We start from the raw sequence: 24,804 nt of genomic DNA on the forward strand, positions 1-24,804 counted from the left end.
TGTTCGCGAGAAGGTTCGATTCAGTTTTTGATTACCGTCGACCTTTGTTATGGAAAAACGAAATTCTCTCCAGCTTCGAAGCGGAAATCAAATAGGGCGGCTTTCAAATAGGAAACAATGACAGCCACGTCCAAAATTTTATATCACGTCTTCAAGTGGCTTTAAACGTGGATGCATGTATCACAGGCAATTAGCAATCGCCGGATATCTGCAAGCAGTTCACGTATCGTTTCGATAAACGGCAATAATGCGAATCGGCACAATGATGGTTTGATAACCTCTAAAGTACGATCTCGGCTTGGAACGCCTTCATTTTTTGCGATACTCCACGCTTCGTCAGGGAGTTAGTATAGTTGCATGTCCGATTATAACTCAACTAGGGTCGTGGATCTCATTGCTCGCTCTCCCACTTATGCCTGTTATTACCATTTTTTTTTACGGAAGAAAAAGTGTGTGCTCGTATTAAAGGCATGAATAATCGGTACTCTAATCTTGCTCCTCTATTTGTGCATTTTATGCCTTTCTATGTGAACCTGCGCCACCCGCAAATTTTTGCGATGGACGGATACCGACATGGAATCGGCAACACTCGGCGGGCAAGCACCTCGGCGTTCTGGACGCGGTGTTTAAATGGTCGCGCGGCGATCGCCTCACAGTGGACCGAATTTATGTGAGAGGTCGGACATGGTTTTTTCCGCTAAAACTGCAAATTTCGATCTTTATTTCGTCAAATTTTAAATTGTAAGGGATGTTCAAGGGGTGATTCTTAAAGAAAATTTTACGACAAAACCAGTAAGACCATTCTTAAGACCTTAAAATTTATAAAAACTGATTTGTGAGCTTTTAAAGTTTTCAAATTTTGTCCGACCTCTCCCATTGACTCGATCCACCGTGCGCCAGTCGAATGCCCCGTCCGCCGTTGGACCAATTTATGACTCGCGATCCGCGAAATTTCATTGTTTTCCCAACACTCGTCGTGTGAGGTTTAGGTGTCAGGCTGTCGCTCCGCCACACACTGTCCCACAAGCTTCGTGACACTGTCTCGTAAGGCCGCATTCATGGTCGTCGAATAAACAGCTCCTCTTCGCAAATAAGCCCCCACGTGATTTACACTGTGATTAACGAGCAAGGGAAACAATCGATATTCGTCGAATTTTTCAAATGATTGTCTTCGCGATGTGATCTAGTGTATCTAAAAATTCTGGATAGAAATATTTCTAATTTTTTTACATACCTACATAAAAGCCGCTTTTAAAATGCTCCTGGCGTTTTATGACACGTAGCTGCTACAGTGCTACAGTGCCCCACCTTCGCATTCCCAAGTAAAAACGCTGTATCCCATCGAAAGTGTTTTCCATTTTTTTGTGACAAACTGCTGTTCCAGGTGAAACGTGTGAACATAGCCTCAAAAGTCAATGGGCCTGTTGCAAACTTTTGCTAGAGCAGAATGAAGAGTTGTTTCCTATAGATAATGCCTCAAAAATCACGATGAGCGCATCGGCAAAGTCTGAAATGCACTCATAAATTCACAATCTGCGTTAGAAATTTGCGTTATTTTGAGCTTCCCGCTTCAAAAACGATACTACTGCACAGGTGAACATTTTGTTAGAGGAGTCGCTCCATCGTCGGCAATATTCATCATGGCCGACGCTTGCGCAGTTCCTCGCGTAATTCGAGGAGAGTTCAAGGTCAATTAAGGCGGGCGAGGAAAATATGAACGTAAACACGCCGATTGTTATATGGTTTAATCCTGTTCAGGTGTTATCTCGTCCCATCACACGTGTTTTGGCGGACTGGCGTCGGCCATGATGAGTATTGTCGCCAATGGAACGACTCCTCTAACAAAATGTTCACCTGTACCGTAGTATCGTTTTCGAAGCGGGAAGCTCAAAAAACCGCAAAATTCTTACGCAGATTGTGAAGTTATGAGTGCATTTCAGACTTTGCCGATGCGCTCATCGTGATTTTTGAGGCATTATCTGCAGGAAACAACTCTTAGTTTTGCTCTAGCAAAAGTTTGCAACAGGCCCATTGAGAAATCTGAGGAAACGGATTTTTTGTAATAGATTTTTTATTCTCTCGAGTATGAAATGGCAACGAAAGGTGAAATTTGTAGGAATTTTCTCAATTTCAGCTTTTCCAACTTAAATCCTTTTTGTTCGAGGTTATGGTCTAGTGTTTTGAACCGAACGATACATCGAACCACTATCGAATACGATCCATCATTCACATTTCCGCCGTCCTGAGACCGGTTCGATGGACAATATCGATATTGCTATATGCTGCCGTACTGAGGAAGAACGCCGTATGAACCTTCAGGCGTTGTCAAATTTCCTTTGAAAAACACGAGTTTCCCGGTAAACTTGTTAAACTTTTCCTTCCAAATTTTCTGATAATGTTGTGCGCAATTTCACCTGAAGTTCCTGAAAATTTAAAGGAAAAATATTCACAGGGTGTCTACAAGTCCGGAATTTCCGGAAAGTCCGGATATAGTACTGATTTTTTAAGGGCCGTCCGGAAGTACTAGAAAAGTGCGGAATTTCGCGAGCAGGTCCGGAATTTTTGTCATTTTTGTCGCAATTCGCACGAGAAATTCAAATTTTTGAAAATTTTTGAATTTCGTCAATTGGAGGTACTGGAAAAGTACTGAATTTCTCTTAAGAGAAAGTACTGAATTTGTTGGGAATGTACTGTAAAAGTACTGTAGAATTACTGATTTTTGTCCAGCCTGTTTCAGTAGACACCCCGATAATGTTCCGCAAAAATTAACATTTTATCAAAGAAAATTTGGCAACTCTCAAATGTTCATACGGCGTTCTTCCTTAGCTCGTACGGTGAGAGACCCAGCAGGAGCAAACTAAGCAAGCTGCACCAGCTGAAATGAAGGGGATTAAAGTCTATCGTCCGCGTATGTGTCCGCGATGTGAATATGAAAGTGCGCGATTATTCATCATTTTTTCATAAGGTCACTCACTTATTCCCCGAGCAGCGCGATTCTCCAAACTGGTGTGCAGCTATGACTGCCTTGCCGTTCCTGCGGCAGAGACGCATCATGGGCTATTATCTGTCCGCGCTGTCAGCAGTCACTCAAACCGGTCGAAGAAATGTGAAAAATTGCTAATCTTGCTCTTACGCAGAGAAATACATGCGGCACCGCTCCGGTGCGTTGCGCACCTCCGTAATTTGACGAAGCTACTTCAATTACTTTGACCATCCATTTAACTTCGCGACCAGCTTGGTGAACTTCCTCAAAGCCTGCAGGCTGCTAAGGGGATCAAAAGTGATGAGCATCAGGAAAGTAAGAAATTCGCAGTTTTCCGGACGAAGAAACCACGGAAAAAAAAGTGTCAGGGGTTATCCCCTAAAATTGTGGTACTACCCCAATTTGTTGGATGATAATGGACATTTCTAATTAATTGTGGTAGTACCGCAACTCAAGGTAGGGTAGTACCGCAACATTCGGGTTAGTTACCTAATTCATCGGGGTACTACCGTAATTAATTAGGGCTCTACCAAAATTAATCGGAAATGTCCACATCGTCGAACAACCTCGTGCTTTTTTCCGTGACGTAACTCCATTCCAAGGTTGCAAAATTGATTAAGCCAATTCAATTTCTTACAAGAATTTACCCGTGTAATTTTTGTCCGAAATTTTTCTGATTCTTGCGTGAGATCGGAGAAAAAAACGAGTGACATTTTCAGTTAGAAGAATCCATACCCTCCATCGCGATAGGCGTAACTGAAAATCCAGAGTCCAAACGCAATGGCGCGGCGGGCTTTGCGATCTATCGATTGATCCGCACGTTTAAACCTATGGAAAAGGATCGATAAACAGGGTGCCTCAAAAATCGATTCTTTACTCTAGCTCCATAGGGGGAAATATCGATAATCGATTATTCACGCCACGCCACTGGTCGAACGTAGAGTCCCTTTATACTGAGAGTCAAGACAATTCGGCTCATGGATGTCACAAACGGGAATAAAGATTACAGAAATTGAACGTTTTTCGTAATCTTTGATCGGCCCATTCTCAAATGCCTTTCTCCGTTCCTCCTCTCATTCCGTTTGTTCCTTGCCGAACCCGTAATTCCCTGGTCCATTCCAGATTATAATCTTTGCAATTGGTGAAAATGTAATCTTTATTCCTGTTTGTGACACTGTGGAGGCCTAAAATACGGGAACCAATCAGAAATGGATTCAAATTGTCTTGACTCTCAGTATAAAGGGACTCTAGTCGAACGGGGCTCGCGGAAAAGCCGTGGAAGCTCCGCGCCGACGCGACGACCGGGTCGGGGCGAGAAGTGAAAGAGCTCGCGGGCGATTCCGCAAAAACGGCAGTTTAACGGATGATGGATTCATTTGGACGGCGGCCAGTCCAGTTATTAAATTCGCCACTCTCGGTATCCGCCTCCCCCTCCCTCCCCCCCCTCCCCTCCTCCCCCTCCCTCCCCCTCCCTCCCCCTCCCTCCACGTCTCGTCCTTCGTTAACCACCGTCGCCCGGCCCAAGAAGAAACGTCTGAACGTCGGAAACACATGCGACGCGTCGCTCAGGGTCCAGAGAACCCGGGAGGTACCGGTATATTGCGAGGAATTAAAAAGCTCCAAGGAAATGGGGAGGAATCACTAGTTTCGAGGTTAGATCATGGAGCGCCTACGGTCCAAACGCGCCGATTATCACAGTTTTCACGACCCTCGGTAGGAACCAAGGATAGGGTGTCTACAAGTCCGGAAATAATACTGATTTTCTAAGGGCGGTCCGGAAGTACTGAGAAAGTGCGGAAATTCGACTAGAAGGTCCGGAATTTTTCATTTTTGTCGCATTTTGAGCGAGAAATTCAAATTTTTGTCATCTTTGTCGCATTTTGAGCGAGAAATTCAAATTTTTGACATTTTTCGAATTTCGTCAAATGGAGGTACTGAGAAAGTACTGAATGTTTTCGTTGAGGATGAGGTGCTGAATTTTTCGGGAATGTACTGAGAAAGTACTGTACAAGTACTGATTTTTGTCCAGCCTGTTTTAAAAGACACCCTGTATATAAGCCAGGAAACGTTTTCTCGCCGAGTTTGTAGACATCCTCTGAAGGGTGCAGAAAACAGATTTCTTACATTTTTCCCCTCTGCAAACTTTTGCCCTAGGAACCAAGAAGGAAGTGCGGCCATAAATTTTGCGTCAAAGAGTAAATTTTGAAGATGTTTAATTTTTTTCTAAATCCTTCTACCCTGTGAAAAGCTTCTCAATTGGCCGTATCTCTCGTTTGTGAGTAGGAGACCCGTTCAATCACCGCCATTCACGGTCATCGATGCGCTGGTTTTTTATCGAAAAAGTACAACAGCTCCTATTTTATCAAAATCGAATCAATCGGCCGAATTCTCTTATCACGGCCCTATACCGATCGCTTCTCGATTCAAATATTTTATGAGTGAGTCGAAATCATAGAGTACATAGAGTCGTAATGTAATTGGGAGAGCTGGCGCCACTTTTAAGCATTTTCCATGTCCCGCATTCCGAGACTCCTGTGTGGCGCCGGGTCACTTTTTCGATACATAATCGATTGTTTGCGATACACGGGTACCCGGCCATCCGATGACAACAACAACAACAAAGGAGATAGGAATTACCACGTATTCCACACCGCCATTTTGGATCGAAAATGTATCGAAAAAGCGACCCGAACTCGGCGCACACCGGGCTCGGAATTCGTCGAGCAGAACATGGCGCCAGCTCTCCCATTTACATTACGACTCTATGTACTCTATGGTCGAAATGCATTTTGAATCGGCGCAGCGGATCGATCGCCGAGCCGGTGATTGCATCAAACGAGTTTTGGCGGACGCTTCGAGAGGGTCATTGACAACGTCAAACAAACGCGAGTCTTAATTCCTCCTCAATTTGTTTGGCTTTTTTCTTCGTTTGAATCAACAACGAGTGCAGTTATTGCACTCACGTGGGTGCTCATGAACGATTTCAGGCCCTCTCACACACCCTCCCCCACTTCTAGACGCAGCGTATATTAACGTTGTCGCTTAGTGCCAGCGTGGATTTTACATTCCTACGCCATGGCATCCTGACTAGAGTACCTATATACAGGGTGTGTACAAGTCCGGAAGTAGTACTGATTTCCTAAGGACGGTCCGGAAGTACTGAAAAAGTGCGGAAATTCCGCTAGAAGGTCCGGAATTTTTCATTTTTGTCGCAATTTGAGAGAGAAATTTTTGAAATTTTTCGAGTTTCATCAAATAGAGGTACTGGAAAAGTACTGGATTTTTCCGTTGAGGAGGTACTGAATTTCTCGGGAATGTACAAAAAAGTACTGCAAAAGTACTGATTTTTGGCCAGCCTGTTTTAGTAGATATCCTGCTAGAGTACCTATATAGGAAGAGTACTCACTGAACAAAACGTTTCTTGAGGTATTTATTATTTTGATATAAAACGTCGCTTCTTGTCGACAAAATTTTATTTCTCTTTAGTCAAATCCGTGCGGATTTATCCGTTGTTTTAACTTGAACTTAACGATACAAAGCAACGTTCTTTAACTGTGAAACGAAATTTCGGTTTTTAATACCGTTGCTCTTCATTCGTATCGAGAATCCTTCGCGGAGAAGAAAAATTCGGTTCATACGGAGCATCGAAGTTTTTTTATTCGGGCAACTGGAATTTTTGGCATCAAATTTGGTTCGGCTAACCAAAATTTGGTTCCTACGGGCACCTGGACCGACAAATTTCGGTGTTCAATACGGATCGAGGTTCAGTGTCTGTAATCAAACTCGTTTTCTTCGTACTGAAGAGGAAGAAGAAGGAAGATTTTCAAATCCCGAACAGCCTATATTTCTACTCCACGTGCCGTCCGCAGGAAAAATCGAGAATCAAACGTAAAAATTGGCAACCGTGCGAGAACAATTGAATGATTAAACAACGCGGGTGACGACTAAGAAGCGACTCTCAGTTGCGGCACGCGCCTGCGCTGTTGGGAGCGCGGCAAAAACGACGTATCTACCTTTGGTTTCCGAATTAAGTTACGTGGTTATTGCTCCGCCTGGCCGAACTCTGGAGGGCGAGCAACGAACGTCGTTTCGGCCTTTTCGCACTCCCAGTCTCCGAGCCGAGAGGAATGAATACAAATTGGAGTGAGTGCAGTTAAACCGAATTAATAAGACTGCACTCACGCGAGATCGTTGTCGAATTGTGCTGAAAAAATCAGTACTTTCTCCCATTTTAACCCGTGTAGAATATCTCAATTTAATGGCACAATTCGGCAACCTTGCGCGAGCGCATGCGGGCTCGACGCGACGCACTCAACGACTTTTGACAGTCCGGATGACGAGTCAGGTCGATGGGGGGTGCTTCGTCAAATGCAAAGGGGTATTGTTAGCAGGAACCGAGGTGTTGTGGATATATTTCTTCAATTCACTGAGGCACTTTTCGGCTTACGCCATTATCAGAGCATTATGAGAAATCTTGAACACAAACGTATTCATAGTTAGAATTTTTATGAAATTTTTCGTCACTCACGGAGAAAAAAACTTCGTGCATGGGACCCGAAGTTGAGGTCGTATGGATCTCTGAAGTTCTCTGATCACGCATCCGAAAACTTGAGGTCGAGCTGCCTAAGTTCAGGTCAGACATCGAGGCACTTCGGTATGTACCGGAGTACTTTAGATGTGTGACCCGAACCTTTCAGTATTTATCGAAGTACTTCAGATGTCTGACCCGAACTTCGGCAGCTGGACCTCAACTTTTTTGATACGTAATCCGAAAATTTCAGAGATCCATATGACCTCAACTTCGGGTCACACGCACGAAGTTTTTTTCTCCGTGCAAATATGTATATGATGGTGTCAAAATTAAAAACGTAAAAGATGATGAGGAAGATCATTGTACCTTTACGTTTTTTATCATTTTATCACCCTTATCACCTCTTACGTTTTTAACTTTGACACCAGGACCCTAAAATGTACCCCCTTTGACTTTCCGCCATAACGGTTGAATTTTGATGTTCTGAAAGCTGTTGCATGCACGTGTAGCAATAAGCGACAAGATATCGAAAGGATCTTGAAATGGGACGGGGTGGAAGAGAGAGCCTGTCATCGTGCATCAGCTGCACCTACGTGTGTGCAAAATGCACTCGTTGAAATTTGCCATCCAGTTCATAAGTTAAAGCAGAGTTTATTGATCGAAAATCTATTCAAATGCTTCGCGCGTATTGTTCGAGGTTTGAGGTACATTGACCCACTATTCTGCCGTACTAGTAAAAACGCCGTACAGGCATTTGAATGTTGTCAAATTTCCTCTCAGAAAATATTTATTTCTGAAGAGAGTTATAAATATTTTTCCTTGAAATTTTCAGACTTTTTGGATCAAATTACAAACGAAATCCCCTGAAAAATCGGAGCGGAAATATACACAAACTTTCCTAAGAATTTGTGATTTGTCGAAGGGAATTTGTCAACACCTAATGGCCTATATGGCGTTCTTACTCAGCACGTCAGTATTGGATTCGGGCGGGTTCAGCAGTATTTCAGTCGACCTCTCCGGCATAACATGGCGTGTGGTTTTATTTCGCGCGGAGTGAAAACGCGAATCGAGTTTTCCGCAAATTCGCATAAATGTCGCGGACGGACAGGAAAATGCCATCGCCTGCGAATACGATTGAGTTTTTAAGGTCTGCGAAAGCGATGCGAGCTCCGAGTTATCGGCTTTCTGTCTCCAAGGTGTCCTGTGCGAAGGAAAGTGGGGAGAAAATATAAACATGGAACACGCAACCGCTCCGGATCCTGGTTATGCAATAAAATTACCCACACCCACCCGCCTACCCTTGAATTGTTGTTGTTGCCATAGTTAGCAAATTATTTTTGTTTTTTCTCCTTTTTTTCAATAAGTCCTGCCTTTTGCACTCTGCTAGAAGGGACCAGGGCCGCAGAAAGTTCTTAGCCTTCCCCAATTTATTATTAGGATTATACAGTTCGGGCCACTTCTTAGTGTTTTTTTTTTTGTTTTTTTTTTTTTTTTTTTTTTTTTTTCCATTTATTATTAGGTCACTAACCCAAATCAGGGTGTCTACCATCAGGAAAAACCGGGAAATATCAGGAATTTTGGCTGATCAGGAAAAAATCAGGAAAATCGGAAAAATCGGACGTTTTATCAGGAATTTTTCTTACGCGAATCTCCTCAGCAGAGAAGTCTTACTATTTTTTGCCTACCATGCCAGGAGTCGTCGCGCCGTCTTTGTCTCCGATAATTTCTCACCCGTAGCGCTATAATAAATATAGTTTTTACGAGAAAAATCAGGAAAATATCAGGAATTTTCAAAATTAAAAAATACTAGACACCCTGCAAATATTGTGGTACTACCACAATAAATTGAAAATGTCCATTTATTCCAACAAATTGGGGTAATGCCACAATTTTAGCACATGACCCCTAACACTTTTTTATTCCGCATATACTCGGTGTCGGACTTTAGTCGCCATCCTTTAGTTTAAAACGTTCTTAGACCGTTCGATATTTGTAACATCTAGTGGCGCTTAGAATGTTTAGGATCCCCATTCCTCATTTACTACATCCTCCACTCACCGGAGGTTTCATTTGTTCCCATCCTCACTCACACGCATAGTGAGCTTTCCCCCAATTTCGGTTATGAATAACTAGCCAATCGGAACTCGATGCACCGCTGACTGCCCAGTGTGCCATCTACGACCCACGCATTGGACGATCAATCAAAAACTCCCATGTTCGATAAATAGGGCCCCTCATCCCTGTAATCCCTTATCGTTTCGATACAGGGACGATGTTCCCGTGAATTGGGAGCTTTGTGTGAAGGACCTGGCGCAGTAATGGAACAGCTGTCCGTTTAATGTTATCTGCGTCGGGTCGAAGCGTTTTGCCGCGCCTGTGAAGAACAACGTATGTGCAGCCCGACGTTGCCAAAGTATCTTCCGATAAAATACGCAGTCTCTGAAAAAAAAAACCTCGGGAATTTCTCTCGCCGAACTTCTCATTAATTGCAATTGCACCTTTTTTTATGTATCCTAAAATATCGAGGAAAAATAGCCCTGACCTTTCTGAAAAATAACCGTTTCGTCGGGGAAATTTGGCAACATTCGGAAGTACATATGGCGTTCTTTCCTACTAAGGCAGCGTTGAGTTGTGGTAATCGATCCCCACCCATCGGTGAGCTCCAGTGAACACCGATCGAATCGTGTCTAATTATTCGCCGAAATCAGATCGCCGATTTTAGTGACCCTTACGCGTTGGTCACCTCGTCGATAAAAAAGAAAAAAAATCGTGCGATTCGAAATGTGGAGGGGAAGAGGCAGGGTCGCATCTCACGTTTAAAATCGATTAAATGCTCGCTAAGAAGTTGTAAGGCTGTTTCATGGAGAGAAAATCCTAGGTTATACGAACCGATCAGTTCAGTAGGCGCATTTTTATTCAGAAGACTGACTCCTCCGTCATGCGAAACTACCACTTAAATCGACAGAACCAAAATCGCACTGCATTTTGTAATTAGGAACTACAATTTCTGGTTCAGCTTAGAAACAACACACGAAGCATCAGTTTCCCTATGCAAATAAGTGTTTTAGCAGATGAGCGAGAAATTGTGGTTCTGAATTGCAAAATGTAGTCCAATTCAGCTCCTTTTATAGAAAGTTCAGCTTCACAGACCCTAAAATCAATTCAACCATCCGGACCAATTTGGTTCCTATTGAACTTTTGTCATATTTTAGGTTTTAAATTCTAATTAGACACCATCGACTGATATAAGTCAACTCTTTTTACAGTTCGGTTTGTTCTTTAGGTTTCTTGTGAAAACTCGAGTAAACGAACCGGAGGCACATTATTATGAACCGAATAGTGTTGCCCATTTTGATTGCGTTTGTCGAATTCACACTGGTTCATAACGACCGACTTTTTTTCGTTCAGAGTGGTCACCTCATTAATTTTTTTTTCTTCCTCTTCTTTTTTTTGGCGTCATCAAGCTCGCGAGGGGTAAGCGGAGTATCATCCTAAACCAACTCAGTTATAAAACTTCCCCTATCTATTATCGGCTTACTCAAGTTATGTCATTTATCGGAATTATGCCGTAAGTAGCTCAAACCCACGGAAAATCTGAGCGGTCCATTAAAATCGTTGCTGGAATCGATTCGAGCGGAATGTCCATCGTTTACTTGACGCATGTCATCGTTTCGAAGTGGGTAGCAAAACCGGCCTCCCGCTTTGGTGTTTTAAGATCCAGGGATCGCAAATCGGTCAAGGCGTGAATTAAACAGAATAAAATGACAGACTCAAGTGCATGTCTCTCAAGTTGTGGAGGTCCTGAATCGATCGAATGAACTTTACCACTCTATCTCCAAAGGCTTTACCGACGAATAATCGAGTTCAAACCCTTTGACCAAAAATTTCATCTCAAGGTACAATTTGCAACTGTGACGCGCAAGTTTTTTTTCTTTCTTTTTTCAAGAAAAACGGAATAAATCAATTTGAAATCCAAGTTCCTAGATTTTCATCGAAAATTTTAGTCAAAATGTCTGTACATTTTCAGTGATAGATTTCGCGCTACCAGGACCCCGAAGGACTAAAGAGTGGTTGCTCTTCAAACTTTAGCCAATTTGACGACAATTTGAGGGCCCACAGCAACTTTTAATAAATCTCTCTTAAACTTTCAAGGTATCTGTCGAAGCCTTTTTCCCCTTTCAGCAGGCCCAGGGACCTGCAATCCTCTTCTTAGCGGGCCCCGGTGAATTTTGAAGCCCGATGGTTGCAATGTTATTATCATCATACCCTGTTATCCTTTTTTCCTTTTCTTACCACGATGTACTTCATTCATTATCAAGCAATTTCGTTCGAACTGGCCGCATTGGTATCTCGCGCTCCAGGTGAAAGAATCATGTAAAACGGTTAACCCCGAAATATAGACACCCGTTTTCCAAGAGCCATCTTTTTAACTGTTTCAAAGCTGTCCACGGGCCGAATTCGAGAAGACCATCACAGTGCGCATGCAACCTAACCTGCAGCATCAGGGCGCTGAAATATGGTTGCGGGCGTTAATGAGCGATGTGTCCACCGTTTGAATTTCGGCTAATTCGAGGTAACCACCAAGCACACCATCACACCCTTTTCAGGAATAATCGCTTATCTACATTCGGTTTTCATTGCATTTACGTTGCTTTTGCCGCGCGCAGCGACAGCATAGCGCACTTTCACGCACGGCTGCACCGCTGCACTGTACATCGACTCCCGACGTTGCCAAACGTGCGTTTTCATTATTCGTACTTTAATGAGCTATGAAGTATGCAATTTTCGGCACTGCCCGGCAACATAGGCTCAAGTTCATGCACAAGCGCACGCGATGGGGGCCACGTCGAGTCGGCCGCATCGCCGCCGCCGTCAACTAACAGTAGCCCATCATTTCAGAATCGTTTAGAATATTTGAGTGCCTACATACGTAGGGAGAGTTCCGGACATGTCGGTAATTTTAAGGTTAGGTCATGGAGCTTTTAAGGCCCGAAACGGCAGTCTACGTATGAATTCAAAACATCCAAAGTGACGTATTATTACAATTGTTACAACCCTTCGTTTATGAAGCACGTATTTGACTGACAATGAGCCTTTGTATAAATTCACTCATTTTTTTTGAAGAATGCTCATTTATGAACATTCTTATCCATCTTGGTTTGATATTAGAATCTGAAGATCGGTAGTGGCATTTTTTGTGTTAGAAGGTTGGCGGCCCTTTTGGGCTCTAGTAGCTCCATATTTTGACTTGTCCGCACTATTTCTGTACACTGAGAGACATTTTTTGGTTAATTGGGCGAAAAATTTTGGTTAATGCGGGAAATAAAACACAAAATAACCCTAGCCTTAGGTCGACAATTTCAAAAGAAAATGCCTGCTAGTTTTCTTGAAGAAAACTTAAAAATGAGGCTTGAGCGGTGAATGCCAACGTCGCAATCGGAGGAATGTGTCTTCCCAGTCTCTATTCTTTCTCGTGCTAAATTCACCGCAAATCATACCAAAATAAACACAAATTTTTTGTTGGTTTGTGTTTCACTTCCTAGAAAACCAGAAGAACACAAATATTTGTATTGGACTGCTCTGCCCTCAGATATCTCCAATCACAGATCCACTCCCCTACAATCAACAGAAATACTAACCCATACTTACTTGCAATGAACCCAATGTTACTACCAAAATTCTGATACTCTTCACTTCTTTTAACTTAAAAATCTAAATTTTCGTATATACTCCAATTTTCGAAATTCTCTGTAAAGACGTTAATAGCCCGTGACGCTGAATGTCTTAAAATATATTAACTATTTGTATTAGTGTATAGGTACGAATAAGGTTATGACCAAATAAATGTAAGGAGCGAATGTTTCTCATTGATGTCAGAAGCTCACTCCTCGTTTGCACCCCATCATGAAACGACTTGGAACCGAAAATCTCATGCTGCGAGTGCCGCCACGAATCAAAGAACCCGGATTATTTTCAAGAGGGCGCAGGCCGCAGGCGCCACCTAAAAAGGTGCGTGCCGTGGCCGTGTGCGCGACCCTCTCGCGCCTTCACGGATTAGTCCCGCGCCGATTTCGCACCCCTCGAACGCACGTGAAGACGTGAATGCATTTTAAGATGAGCCTCGACGTCCGTATATTCTCATGCTTATCGGAGCTCAAGTAAAACTCAAGATTCACCCTTACAACATGCGAGAGCGACGATATAATTATGCGGGTGTTGTTATTGAAGCGCGGTCTCGAGGCCCTAACCTTTTGGCTCTTGACCCACCAACCCCAGTCAAAGGGGTGAAGGCTGAAAGGCCCCCTACCACAGTTCCCACCTCGATAATCTTTATTTATGACTATTATATCGTTTGTTTGTTTGTATTATGGGCGACGACTGAGGATCGAAAACCTTTTTTTTTTTACGCTCTTCATTAAGGGCGGTCGCTTAGTTTCGGAGCTCCTAGCTAAAAAGTCGGCGGTTAAAATTACTGAGCTTTTTTCAAGGTTATTTGAAAGCTTTTCTGCGCTTTTTCAAAGAATCAGACGCGTGTTATTGATTCGCCGCGGAAGGTAGCCTAGTTAGACGTTCTCTCATCCGTCTGAATGCTCCTACGACGTTTCTTCCTCAGCCGGACAGAATGGAGTTTTCGCTAAGGCAAAACGTCGTATGATCAGTCGGATGTTGCCAAATTTCTTTTGAGAAAATATAAATTTTCTACAAACGCACGATTATTTTCCTTTTGATTTTTATTGAGGATTTTATTCGCACTTTAATTGCATGTATCTGCAAATCTCAAAGCTATGTATCTTCATATTTTCTCCGAAATATTTTATCCGGGGAAATTCAGGAGTATTCGAATTCCCTCACGGATTTTTTCATCAGCACGGTAGTACATGTTCACGCCTATGAATCGTTCAAATTTCCCGTTGATCTGGCAACGTGGCCGGTGGGTGAGATGTGGAATACCATTTGAAAGCTAATGAGTTACGTATTTGAATTAATTGCCCGTGTCGGCGGAGCGGTGGCGGATGGACGGCAGCGCCACGTTGTCATTTTCTTTTATTTTTATCCAATTTCTAACGAGGCTATTGCTCTAAGCTTAAACTGTTCCCCTCGTGAGAGAATGCCGTGATTTTTAGTTGGGTGTTGCTTACAGTGGCGTGGCGTGCTTTGCGATTTATCGATCGATCTGCCATTTAAACCTATGAAAAAGGATCGATAAACAGGGTGTTCGCAACGAAAACCTCAATGATTGATTCTTTACCACAACTTTAAATGGGGATATATTGATAATCGACCCTTCAAGCCTCGCCGCTGGTTGCATTCTGAAATGTGCATCGATGGATTTTCAAAAATGCACATGGGTAGGGTTTCTACAGGTCTAGGAGACCGGGCATTGTCGGGAAGTTTCATGAAAAAGACTGGAAATTGTGAAACTCTTGAAACTTGAAATCTGAGGAAAACATTAGCGCTGTCTACGCTGTTGAACTGAGTCTTACTCTGGTTCGGGGCTCAATTCCCTGAAGTGCACTCGGAAAAGTGAATAGAAATGTAAGTCTTCACCTCCCGGCCATAGCATCACAAGCGCCACGCGAACTTTAAAATTTTCCGCCGCTATTTTATTTTTTTACAGAGAAGTTAATCAACGAAGCTGTCCGAAAACTTCACTGAATTTGCCTCTCGCTGCCGATAAAATTTAGTGAAATTTTCAAACTGATTCAACCAACAATATCTGCGTTAAAAAATAAAATGGCGGCGGAAATTTTTGAAACGTCGCATGGCACTCGTGATACTCAGGCCGAAAAGTGACGAGCAAGAATAAATGTAGGAATTTTTTCCAGCTGAGTTTTTTCACACCCTGACCATGATCTGTAGCAGTTAAGTTAAAATAAAAAAATAAAAAAAATCATCGTCACTTGAAAACTTTTGTCTCTACTACTGAATTTTTACTCAACATGCGGAAACGCTCTTCTGCGTTGTAATGAATCCACGATTTTCCCACTAGGACGATATTTTCCTGGTCATATTAATATTTTAGACTTATCCTTAAAAGCGCCTATCTGCATTGGGAAACGAATGCCACGCATGTTCCTTTAAAATGAGCCGGAAATAATGATCCCTCATCGTAAAATGTAGTCCACTCCACCAGTGGCGTGGCATGAATTGCGATACATCGATTGTTGTGCGATTTAAACCTATGGTAAAGAATCGATTATTAGGGTGTTCGCTGCGAACACCCTGTTTATCGATCCTTTTCCATAGGTTTAAATGGCCAATGAATCGATATATCGCAAAGCACGCCACGCCACGCCACTGTACTTCACCCGAGGATGGGCCCAGCCAACTCGGCACTTGTACTTTCTCGTATGTGAGGTTGCGATCTGAGCGCGGAATTCTCATGTGAATCCCATTCTGCCGTCCTAAGAAAGAACACCGTATGAGCCTTCAGACGTTGCCATATCTCCTTCAATAAATCACCAATTCACCTCCTAAAAATTGTCAACATTTTTCTTCAAAATTTGTAGACAATTTTGCTTGCAATTCAATCTAAAATATCTGAAAATTTCAAGGAAAAATAAGTAATACTTTCCTCCAAAATACAAGTTTTATTCGGAGAAAGTTGGCAACTCTGGGATGTTCATACGGCGTTTTTCCTTAGAACGGCAGCATTCTGCGTCGCTTCATCCTTGCTCCAGTTGTAAAACGGGCGGGATCTAGGGAGTCGCTATTCCGCTGTGTTGTAGTACACACGGACGGACATCCGCCCTCTCCCTCTGCCGTCCTAAGGAAGAACGCCGTATGAACATTCCACAGTTGCCAAATTTCCCTCGATATGACGTGTATTTTTGACGCAATTTACGCACATTTTTCTTAAGCTTTTCAGATATTTTAGATTAAATTGCGTACCAAATTGTCTGAAAATTTCGCGGGAAAATATTTACAATTTTCCTAGTAAATTCGGTTTTTATCGGAGGGAATTTGGCAACGTCTGAAGGCTCATACGACGTTCTTCCCTAGCACGGCAGCTTTGGTGCCCGGTGCATCGACGAAATCCATCCTGCATCGCCAAGTAGCTTGTCGGCGACGATGATAAATTATTTACCACTGAAATACCGTCAACCCGAGTCCGCTTTGTGTACAGCCGCGTTGCAGTTCCATTTTGCGCGTTGACAAACCTCCGGAATTGAGCAGGGTGTACACCCTCAGAAAGTGCTGCAACAGAGTGTCAAAAGTACAGATAAACTGATGAAGGGAGGCTTTCGAAAGGTCGGCACGAAATTACGGAAATCGCACGTATTTTTCATGCGGAAGTACGGGAAGCAGAGATTTTCATTAAAATCATCGAAATTGGAAGCGGGTGCCGCGGAACAGGTTCAATCGTGTGAGTGGATTTCCCGAAAAAATCTTTTTATTTTTGCAAAGTCAGCTGAAAGAGGATATGAAAGATTTCCCTTCGCAGTTAGACTCATTTTTCGTGACATTATTTTCATTTGGTCGTAAATCAAAATCTTAAGTCCTACATTTTTTTTATGTTTCAGGTAATTTGCAGTGCTCTCCTTTCGTTTTCTAAAAGTCGGTCTCTGTAAGTCTTTCTTTAGTTAAAGCGTATAACATGAATTGGCTCCTGTGATGATCTCAAATCCTGTAAACTCGACCATCAAACCATTCACTTGAAAAAAAAACACATTGGATTTAGAGTCTAGATTCTTGAAAACATTGACAAGAAAAGATACTCTTGATTCAATCAGATTTTTTCTTAAATCAAAAGGAAATCCGCTCAAATTAAGAGGCTTGGTTCTTGATTTCAGCAAAAATCCGATTGAATCAAGAGTATTTTTTCTTGTCAATGTTTTCAAGAGTCTGAACTCTAGATCCAATGTGTTTTTTTTTCCAGTGTCGGACCAATTTAATTAAAAACAAGCAGGAAGCTCCAACGCATTGGCGTCGGAGAGCGGCTCTGGGGGCAGTAGTTGTAGTCAAGAATGAGGGCCTAGACACATTTTGTCATTGATGTACAATCCGACAACTGTCGATTCATGTTTTGTAACTTAGCAGATTTACGTAGCCGGTGTATAAATGTGTATTGGGCTTTGATATGGCGAATACATGGCATTATCACTTGTTGTATACTTTTAATTTTGAAAGCTCTTTGGAGGTCCGCTTCCTAAAAAATCTCTGGTTGATAAGTCGTTTAGCGAGGCTGCAAAAAATTTGCATTTTTATATCTGAAAGTGTAGGTATTGGTTTTTTGTATAATTGTTTTTTTGGATTGCTGGAAAAGTAACGCATACTTCTATAATTTAGGACTGAGTCAGGGAAATATAAGGTTCGTTAAATAGTAAATATTCCTAGTACCGTGTGACACTATTGTTAACGAAAAGTTTTTGCAACTTGTCAAAGAGGTTGTTGAATGATCTTCGAATAACTTTTGATGAGCTAGAGGTAATGGTTCTATCTGCAGCTCGTGGACTTCTGTACGATATTGTCCAGAATCATCTAAATTTTCAAAAAGTGTCTGCTTGTTCGATACCCAATTTGCTCATTCATGCATACAAGGAGAAGCGCATGAAAGCTTTAGCAGACATTTTGGAGATGAATCAAGAATTAGATGAAGAATTTATGACTTAAATCACGGCACCTTAATCACGGGATGACCTTAATTACGGCAACTATTTATTGTCCATGAGATGCAGATGGTTCCATTTCCCTAGCTCATCAAAAGGTATTCGAAGATCAATTTCATCAGCCACCCGTACGAACCACGTTTCTAGTGACCCGTACTTGCTTCGCACGTATGAAACATACAATCAGAGAAAACAGAATTCATCTTACAATAATCAATAATCAGTAGGACATGAATCGTTGCGATGTATAATACGACATTATAATGCGGCATTACTATTGTAATTCATTTTAATGTTTAGGGGCATTATAAATCATTATTGCCACGTCGGAATGAAATGTTGTAGACTGAATTGAAAAGCATGTTGGCAAAATTTATTATAAAAATAGTATAACATGTAGGTACATAACATAAAGGTAATACAAATTAAATGATTAGAGCGTGTATATTTCATTACATTATAGGTATATTACAATCATTTTTGTCATTGTTGGAAATTTTGATAGTTTGAATTTTGATAGTTGATAGTTGATAGTTTGAGAGTTGAAAATTTGGTTATTTTATTTAGTTAAGGTGATTCGATAGACGCCATATTTTGTGTCAGAATGGCATGCGACATATCCCATCAATTGGTTCCATTTTTTCATTTACTCATCATTTTTCTCCAATTTTAAGTTTCGCAATTCTGTTTTCAGGAGACTAAAGCACTCACTTATCAATTTGTATATTTATATTGAGTTAAGGGTAGAGACGTATTCCTCACCGGAATTGAGGAATGGAGGTGTTACAGTAAGTCCGGCATTAGGTTCCATTTCGACATCAGCGACGATCAACGCTACGATACTGGAAGCCAGTCTTCCGATATTAAATCCCTAGCGGGGAAGAAAAAAAATGCCTAGATTTCGCTAAAAATCCCTAAATCCCCAGATTTGCTCAAATATACTTAAAAAATCCCTAGATTTTGCAAAAAGCGCCATTTTTTTATGAAGAATCATGATGTCATTCGATGTAGCGATTTGCAATATTTAAATCTGATTGGCTCGTTTGAATTTTGGCGCTCTCTGAAAGCAGTGCTAATCCAGACCAATAAAATGAAAGAATATTAGTTGATTTCTTATTATTAACAGGTTACTAACTAATTCAGTTCGCAAATGCTGAAAACGGATCAACTCTTTTCAAAAACCGGTAGAAATAATTCCTCGACATGGCACAATTTAATGTAGGTGTGTACCTGTCTCAAAGGTTACAGCATTCCGAATGTATTTTCTGTTCTTTTATGTATTTTTTATCAGCTTATCGTTTTCCTCCTATTCAGATAAACCCGAAACCGAGTTCCAACGAATCCATCGGCAAAAAGTCAAGGTTGCCCATTGTTGAAATAAAAAAAAAGAGAAAAAAAATTGTATATTCTTGAAACTATCACATTTCCTGGCAGGGAAAAATTGCATACTTATTCCAAGCTTTACAGTTAATTTAAAATTATTCCTATTTTTATAAAAAACAAAGTTGCAGGTTTGTACTTACGATAAGTCACGTGACTTTGATTTTATCTTCTTTTTAGGCTTTGAGTTCGACTGATGTGTTTCAAGATTTTCGATGAATGAATTTTCTGCTTCATTTACTGGATGCGTAATATCAGAATCATTGTTCGATATATCATTTGCAACGTTCACCCTGTGTAGAGGAAAATATAAGATCGGTTGTTTTAAAAATAAATTGGAATTCTACTACATGTATGCCACTTGGGTTGAACAAAATTCTAAAAAGTTTTTTTTTAACTATGAGCGCAAAGTTTGACATCGACGAAAATTGGCCAAAGTGACACTCTTACATCCCTAATGAACATACTTGAAGGAATTTTTTGTCCTCCGAAAGGATCGGTTACAATAGCGCGTTGAATGCTGAAAAACCCGCATTTTTCGCCAAAATTGGCCTTCAGACCCATGTTTAGGCCAGTGGTAGACCCCAAAATAGATCGGAAATGACCAAACCATTATGCATTCCGTAAAATATAGACCTTCAATGACCAAAAAAACGCAGAGTTGAGGAATTTCAGGGTAGGCCCAAAAAAGGCCCTTAACGATACCCCTCCTTTGTCAATTTGCAGTATTAACAGTTGGAAAGCAGCCAATAGATAATTAAGATGCTTAAACCACAATTTAAGGGGCACCTACAGCCGCATAGTAAACATAATAGTAAACTTAATAATACTCACGTCTGTAAAAAAACAAATATGCATAATGAGATTTTGGAAAGTGTAATTTTGTTTCACAAGACTAATGCTCAAACTACAACATTTTAAGTGGTGAAATTTTGTTAATTTGCAGTATTGCCAGTTGGAAAGCCGCCAATGGGCAATTAAGATGATCAAACCACCTTCTGAGGAACATCTAAAGTCACACAATAAACTTGATAACAACGCAAGGTTGCAACTAGAATAGAATTAACTGAAATTTTTACTTACAGTGCATAGGTTTCACTCGATTCTATTTTCTTTTCCTTCTTTGGCTCGGCGTCATACGATTGTGCAGATGTTTCAATGCATATAGTATTGTTTTGGATCGGGGTGGATTCATCAAAACCAGGAATGTTTCTGCATTTGGTTATAGCTGTATCTCTGAAACAAGCAAAAAATGGAGAGTTTCTTAGGTAGATTAATAAAGCTTCTGCTAAAATTTTTTTATTGGTTGCCATATTATGACAAGAAAATTAAACAATTGGTTATAAGGTGAAACAACAATAGCCATGAACTGAAATAATAAATGCAAAGCATTGCAAACTTGTTACTTATTATCATCGCATTAAGAGTTGGCAAACAAATTTTCTGATAGTAAAATGATACATTATCATCCAGTTACTTCACAGGACATTGAAAAACAAATTACAGTTCAAGAAGACCACACAACTTCTGGTTACTAACAAATTAAGCCACCACTAAATATTAGGTATTCAAAGTATTAACTCCTAAAATGGTCTTATCAAACGTATAGATGTCCAAAACATTCCTCAATTTTGCATATCAACTAACACTAACATATTGAGTAAAAGCAGATTTCTTACCTCTGAATTATTCTTTGACTGCGTCGACTCATTACCTGAAATGAAAATTAAAACAGCATTATATTTTCTACATTTTTTAAGTCAACTCAAAAACTAAATTTTTGAAATTCTATAAATACATTGAGGCTTTAAAAATAAAAAAGAAGAGCAAGACACTAGTGAGGAACTCTTGAACTATAGGTTAATGAGCTATAGATTGTGCATAGAAATTGCCAGTCTAAAGTTTCAAGAATGAGAAAATAATCAGCCCATGAGTGGGTCCAGAATGAGGGAGAAGGAAAAGTTGAAATAATTTTACTGGAAGGAGGGATAAATGAGGTACTCACCGAATTTATTCGTACAGAACATTCAAAAATCCCGTGAAAAAACAGCTCACAAATAAAAGCAAATTGCCATAGAAACTTCTTCACGAAATCACACACACAACGAAGAACGAGGCGCTACAGACGAGTCCGTCCAGGACAAGTTAAAAAATTCCCATGAGCCGAGTGCCGTAGGTTAAGGGCCCGTTCGCCAAAACTAATCGGAACTGTATGAATGAATTGCTCCTTTTAAAAATCAAAACAATATCGAATTGCGATATATTACACAGTTAAGATAGGGCTATGTCCTGTCGTAAGCGGCGACATACAGTCGATATCATTTCAATAATCGCCCCAATGGCCACGATAGTTGTTAGACGTTTACGGTTTCCCTGGTAACCTTTGTTTGCTATCAGCTGATATCGAGTAAATGACTAGGAAGCTCCAACCCAGTGGTTAAAGCTTCCTTAACCGCGAAAACTTTAAAATTCAAATTTTCAAATTTTGAACGTAAAGTACATTTTTTCCATCACGAGATAAAAGCACAAACAAGTTTTGAATTGTTGACTGTATCACCATGATTCCAAAAATACAATACACAACATAGCATTGACTAACAATAAAACAGTATGCAATAAAATAAAGTCATGACAAGGAACATAGCCGAAAATGGCGCCGATTCCCATCAACCAACGCGCGGTCTCTACAATGTAACATGCTGCATTGATACTCCCCAGCTGGGACCGTCCGGAATAGCAGCTCTAGTGCAAGCACCAGAGCCGCTATTCGCGACAAGTCTTGAAAGTCTCTTGTTCGACAAACATGCAAACCTAAAATCTGATGCGCAGCTCTGACTTGTCTCCTCGTTGCTCCTCTGACGTAAAGGCGTATCTCTTTTTCCACATGAGACCCAGAAAACATAGCATCTTATGGAGCATAGGGCTCACGTGTGAATTGAGATACGCCCTTACGTCAGAAAAGCGACGTCCTATACAAACTGACTGGTTCAGCTGGTTTTGAGATGAAGATGAGCTTGGTTTTTACTGCGTTTGTCATTGCATGCATAGTACGTAGTAAAAGTAGTGCGTAATCACGACGTGTAGAGTTGCGGGTTCGAGAGAGCAGAAGGTGAAAATGAGACCAAATTTAATGCTCAGGTGGTCCAGCATTGGGTCAGCGTGAATCCGGATGCTTCCTCCGCAAAGAAGTGGAACTCTTCGTTAGCCGTGCGAGTGATAAATCGTATTAAAGAAGTCATTATCCTGTAATTCGCCACGTCAACCTATTCTAGTAAAGTGTGAGTCAACTGTAAAAATAGAGTGAAAGTTCTTGAAAAGGCGGGGAATGTTTCCCGACCCTCCACTTAGTGGATCGAGCCAATAGGAGAGGTCGGACAAAATTTGGAAACTTTAAAGGTAACTCCGTTTATTCAAAACTTTGAGGTTCTAAAAATGGTGCTAATGGTTTTCTCGTGAAATTTCCTTCTCTAAGCACTCAAAAAATTTGAAATGTGACGAAAGAAACATCAAAATTTGCAGTTTTTAGTCAGAAATTGTATGTCCAACTTCTCTAATTGTCTCGATCCACTGTGCTCCAGTCCGCTAGTTTAGTCGTGAAAACTTGAAACTTTTTCTCGACACTAAAACATTGCATTTTCTCAACTGATCTACTCATTTGAAGAAAAGCGTAACCACCGAAAGTCATGTTGCATTGTAGGCATCCTGTCATACTTTTTTTCTAAAATGGAAAACTACTCAACGTCAATTCTTGAAAACTTTCGTGATTTTTCTGCTGTTGTTTTCGAAGAAAAGTCTGCGAAAACTTCAAGGAATGATATTGATTTTCTCTCCCTCAAAAAATTAAATGGGAGCCGATATGTTAAGCACAGCAAAAGAGATGCATCCTCTCGTAGTTTCACCGCAGACATCAAAGAATTGCAGGAGCTTTCGCTTTTCGAAGTCTTGACTGAGTTGACTGTAGCGCCTTGATGCAACTATTCGTGTTACACGGATGTGCGTGTTGCATATTCAAAATTGAAGGCACCTTCGCCGTACAAAGTCCTGACTGAGTTGACTGTAGCGCCTTGATGCAACTATTCGTGTTCCACGGATGTGCGTGTTGCATGTTCAAAATTGAAGGCACTTTCACTTCACAAAGTCTTGACTGAGTTGACTGTAGCGCCTTGATGCAACTATTCGTGTCCCACGGATGTGCGTGTTGTATGTTCAAAATTGAAGGCATTTTCGCTTTACAAAGTCTTGACTGAGTTTACTGTAGCGCCCTGATGCAACTATTCGTGTTCCACGGATGTGCGTGTTGCATGTTCAAAATTGAAGGCACTTTCGCTTCTCTCGCTCCTTCAGAGATGCACGGGACTCGTCATTTGTAGCACTCCAACAACATAGTATACGTGTGTAGGGAGAGTATCACCAGTTATTGATATGAAGTCAGAGTATCTCAGGCCAATAATTGAATCTGTCACTTTTTAAAAGACTTAAGAGCCAGAGAGATGAAAACACACAAAGAAACAAACTGTTATGATCGATGCGTTTAAAATCGTAGATTACATCATATTGTGATTATTTAATTTACCGCTTTAAAATTTCAGAACTCTGAAATTTAGAACGGGTCGGTAACATCTTTTTCTCCTTTTTTACTGCTTTTCTCGTACATTTTTTGCAAAATTTACGTACAAATCATACAATTTTCGCGAAAAACTCGAGGGTGCCGCTGGTTTTCTCTGAAATCAACTCCAAACCTCAAAAAAGTTCTCAAAGTTGAGGCATGATGGAGGAGATATCCCACGCTACCCTGCGAGTCCACCTCTATACCAAGAAAAACTCTCCATGCTAAGATAGGGAGCAAATGCATTAACAGGGTTGACACTCTGTTGGGGGACTCCAAAACCGAAAACACGGCAACCCTGCCAATGTATTCGCATCGAGTTTGCGTAGAGTTTGTCTTGATGTAGAGGTCGACTCTTAGGGTAGCGTGGGATATTCCCTCCTTTACGGCCTCAACTTTGAGGATTTGTTTTGAGTTTCGGAGTCGGTTTTAGAGAAAACCAGTGGTACCATCGTGTTTCTCGCGAAATTTTTCATAAGTGATCAATTCTTAGTGCGCAAATTCTTAGCATATGCAAGAGCTCCACCGGGACTTTGAAAAATGTGTTATTGGAAAATTTTGAGAATTTGTTTTTGAGTTTTGGAGTTGATTTTAAAGAAAACCAGTGGTACCATCGTGTTTCTCGCGATATTTACACAGGTGATCATTGAATAGTGCGCAAATTCTTAGCACATGCAAGAGCCTCACCGGGACT

The 24,804-nt window shown here is 41.1% G+C and overlaps 1 protein-coding gene across 2 annotated transcripts; it reads right to left on the reverse strand.

Moving 5' to 3' along the window:
- Positions 1-17,414: 17,414 nt before the first annotated feature.
- LOC140223728 (uncharacterized) lies at positions 17,415-22,272 on the reverse strand. 2 transcript variants are annotated; one of them, XM_072302430.1, is made up of 5 exons: positions 21,510-22,272; positions 21,184-21,218; positions 20,588-20,740; positions 19,648-19,797; positions 17,415-18,995 (listed from the first exon to the last, which is right to left on the reverse strand). In XM_072302430.1, exons 2-5 carry the CDS (start codon positions 21,213-21,215, stop codon positions 18,959-18,961), a joined length of 372 nt encoding a protein of 123 aa, XP_072158531.1. In that variant the 5' UTR covers positions 21,216-21,218; positions 21,510-22,272; the 3' UTR covers positions 17,415-18,958. The 2 variants fall into 2 exon arrangements, with proteins under 2 accessions (XP_072158531.1, XP_072158530.1); XM_072302429.1 differs by lacking the exons at positions 21,184-21,218; positions 21,510-22,272 and having other exon boundaries at positions 20,588-21,170.
- Positions 22,273-24,804: the final 2,532 nt, after the last annotated feature.

Source organism: Bemisia tabaci, chromosome 7, assembly GCF_918797505.1.
Source record: "Bemisia tabaci chromosome 7, PGI_BMITA_v3".
Taxonomy (NCBI): Eukaryota; Metazoa; Arthropoda; class Insecta; order Hemiptera; family Aleyrodidae; genus Bemisia; species Bemisia tabaci.

What these genes read in the sequence shown, in the direction of transcription:
- LOC140223728 (XM_072302429.1), bottom strand. Translation starts at nt 20,817, where the DNA reads ATGGCAACCAATAAAAAAATTTTAGCAGAAGCTTTATTAATCTACCTA. An exon ending in TCGAGTGAAACCTATGCACT is followed by an intron (nt 19,798 to 20,587) that starts GTAAGTAAAAAT and finishes TCCTCTACACAG; the next exon opens with GGTGAACGTTGCAAATGATA. An exon ending in TCAAAGTCACGTGACTTATC is followed by an intron (nt 18,996 to 19,647) that starts GTAAGTACAAAC and finishes CTTCCCCGCTAG; the next exon opens with GGATTTAATATCGGAAGACT.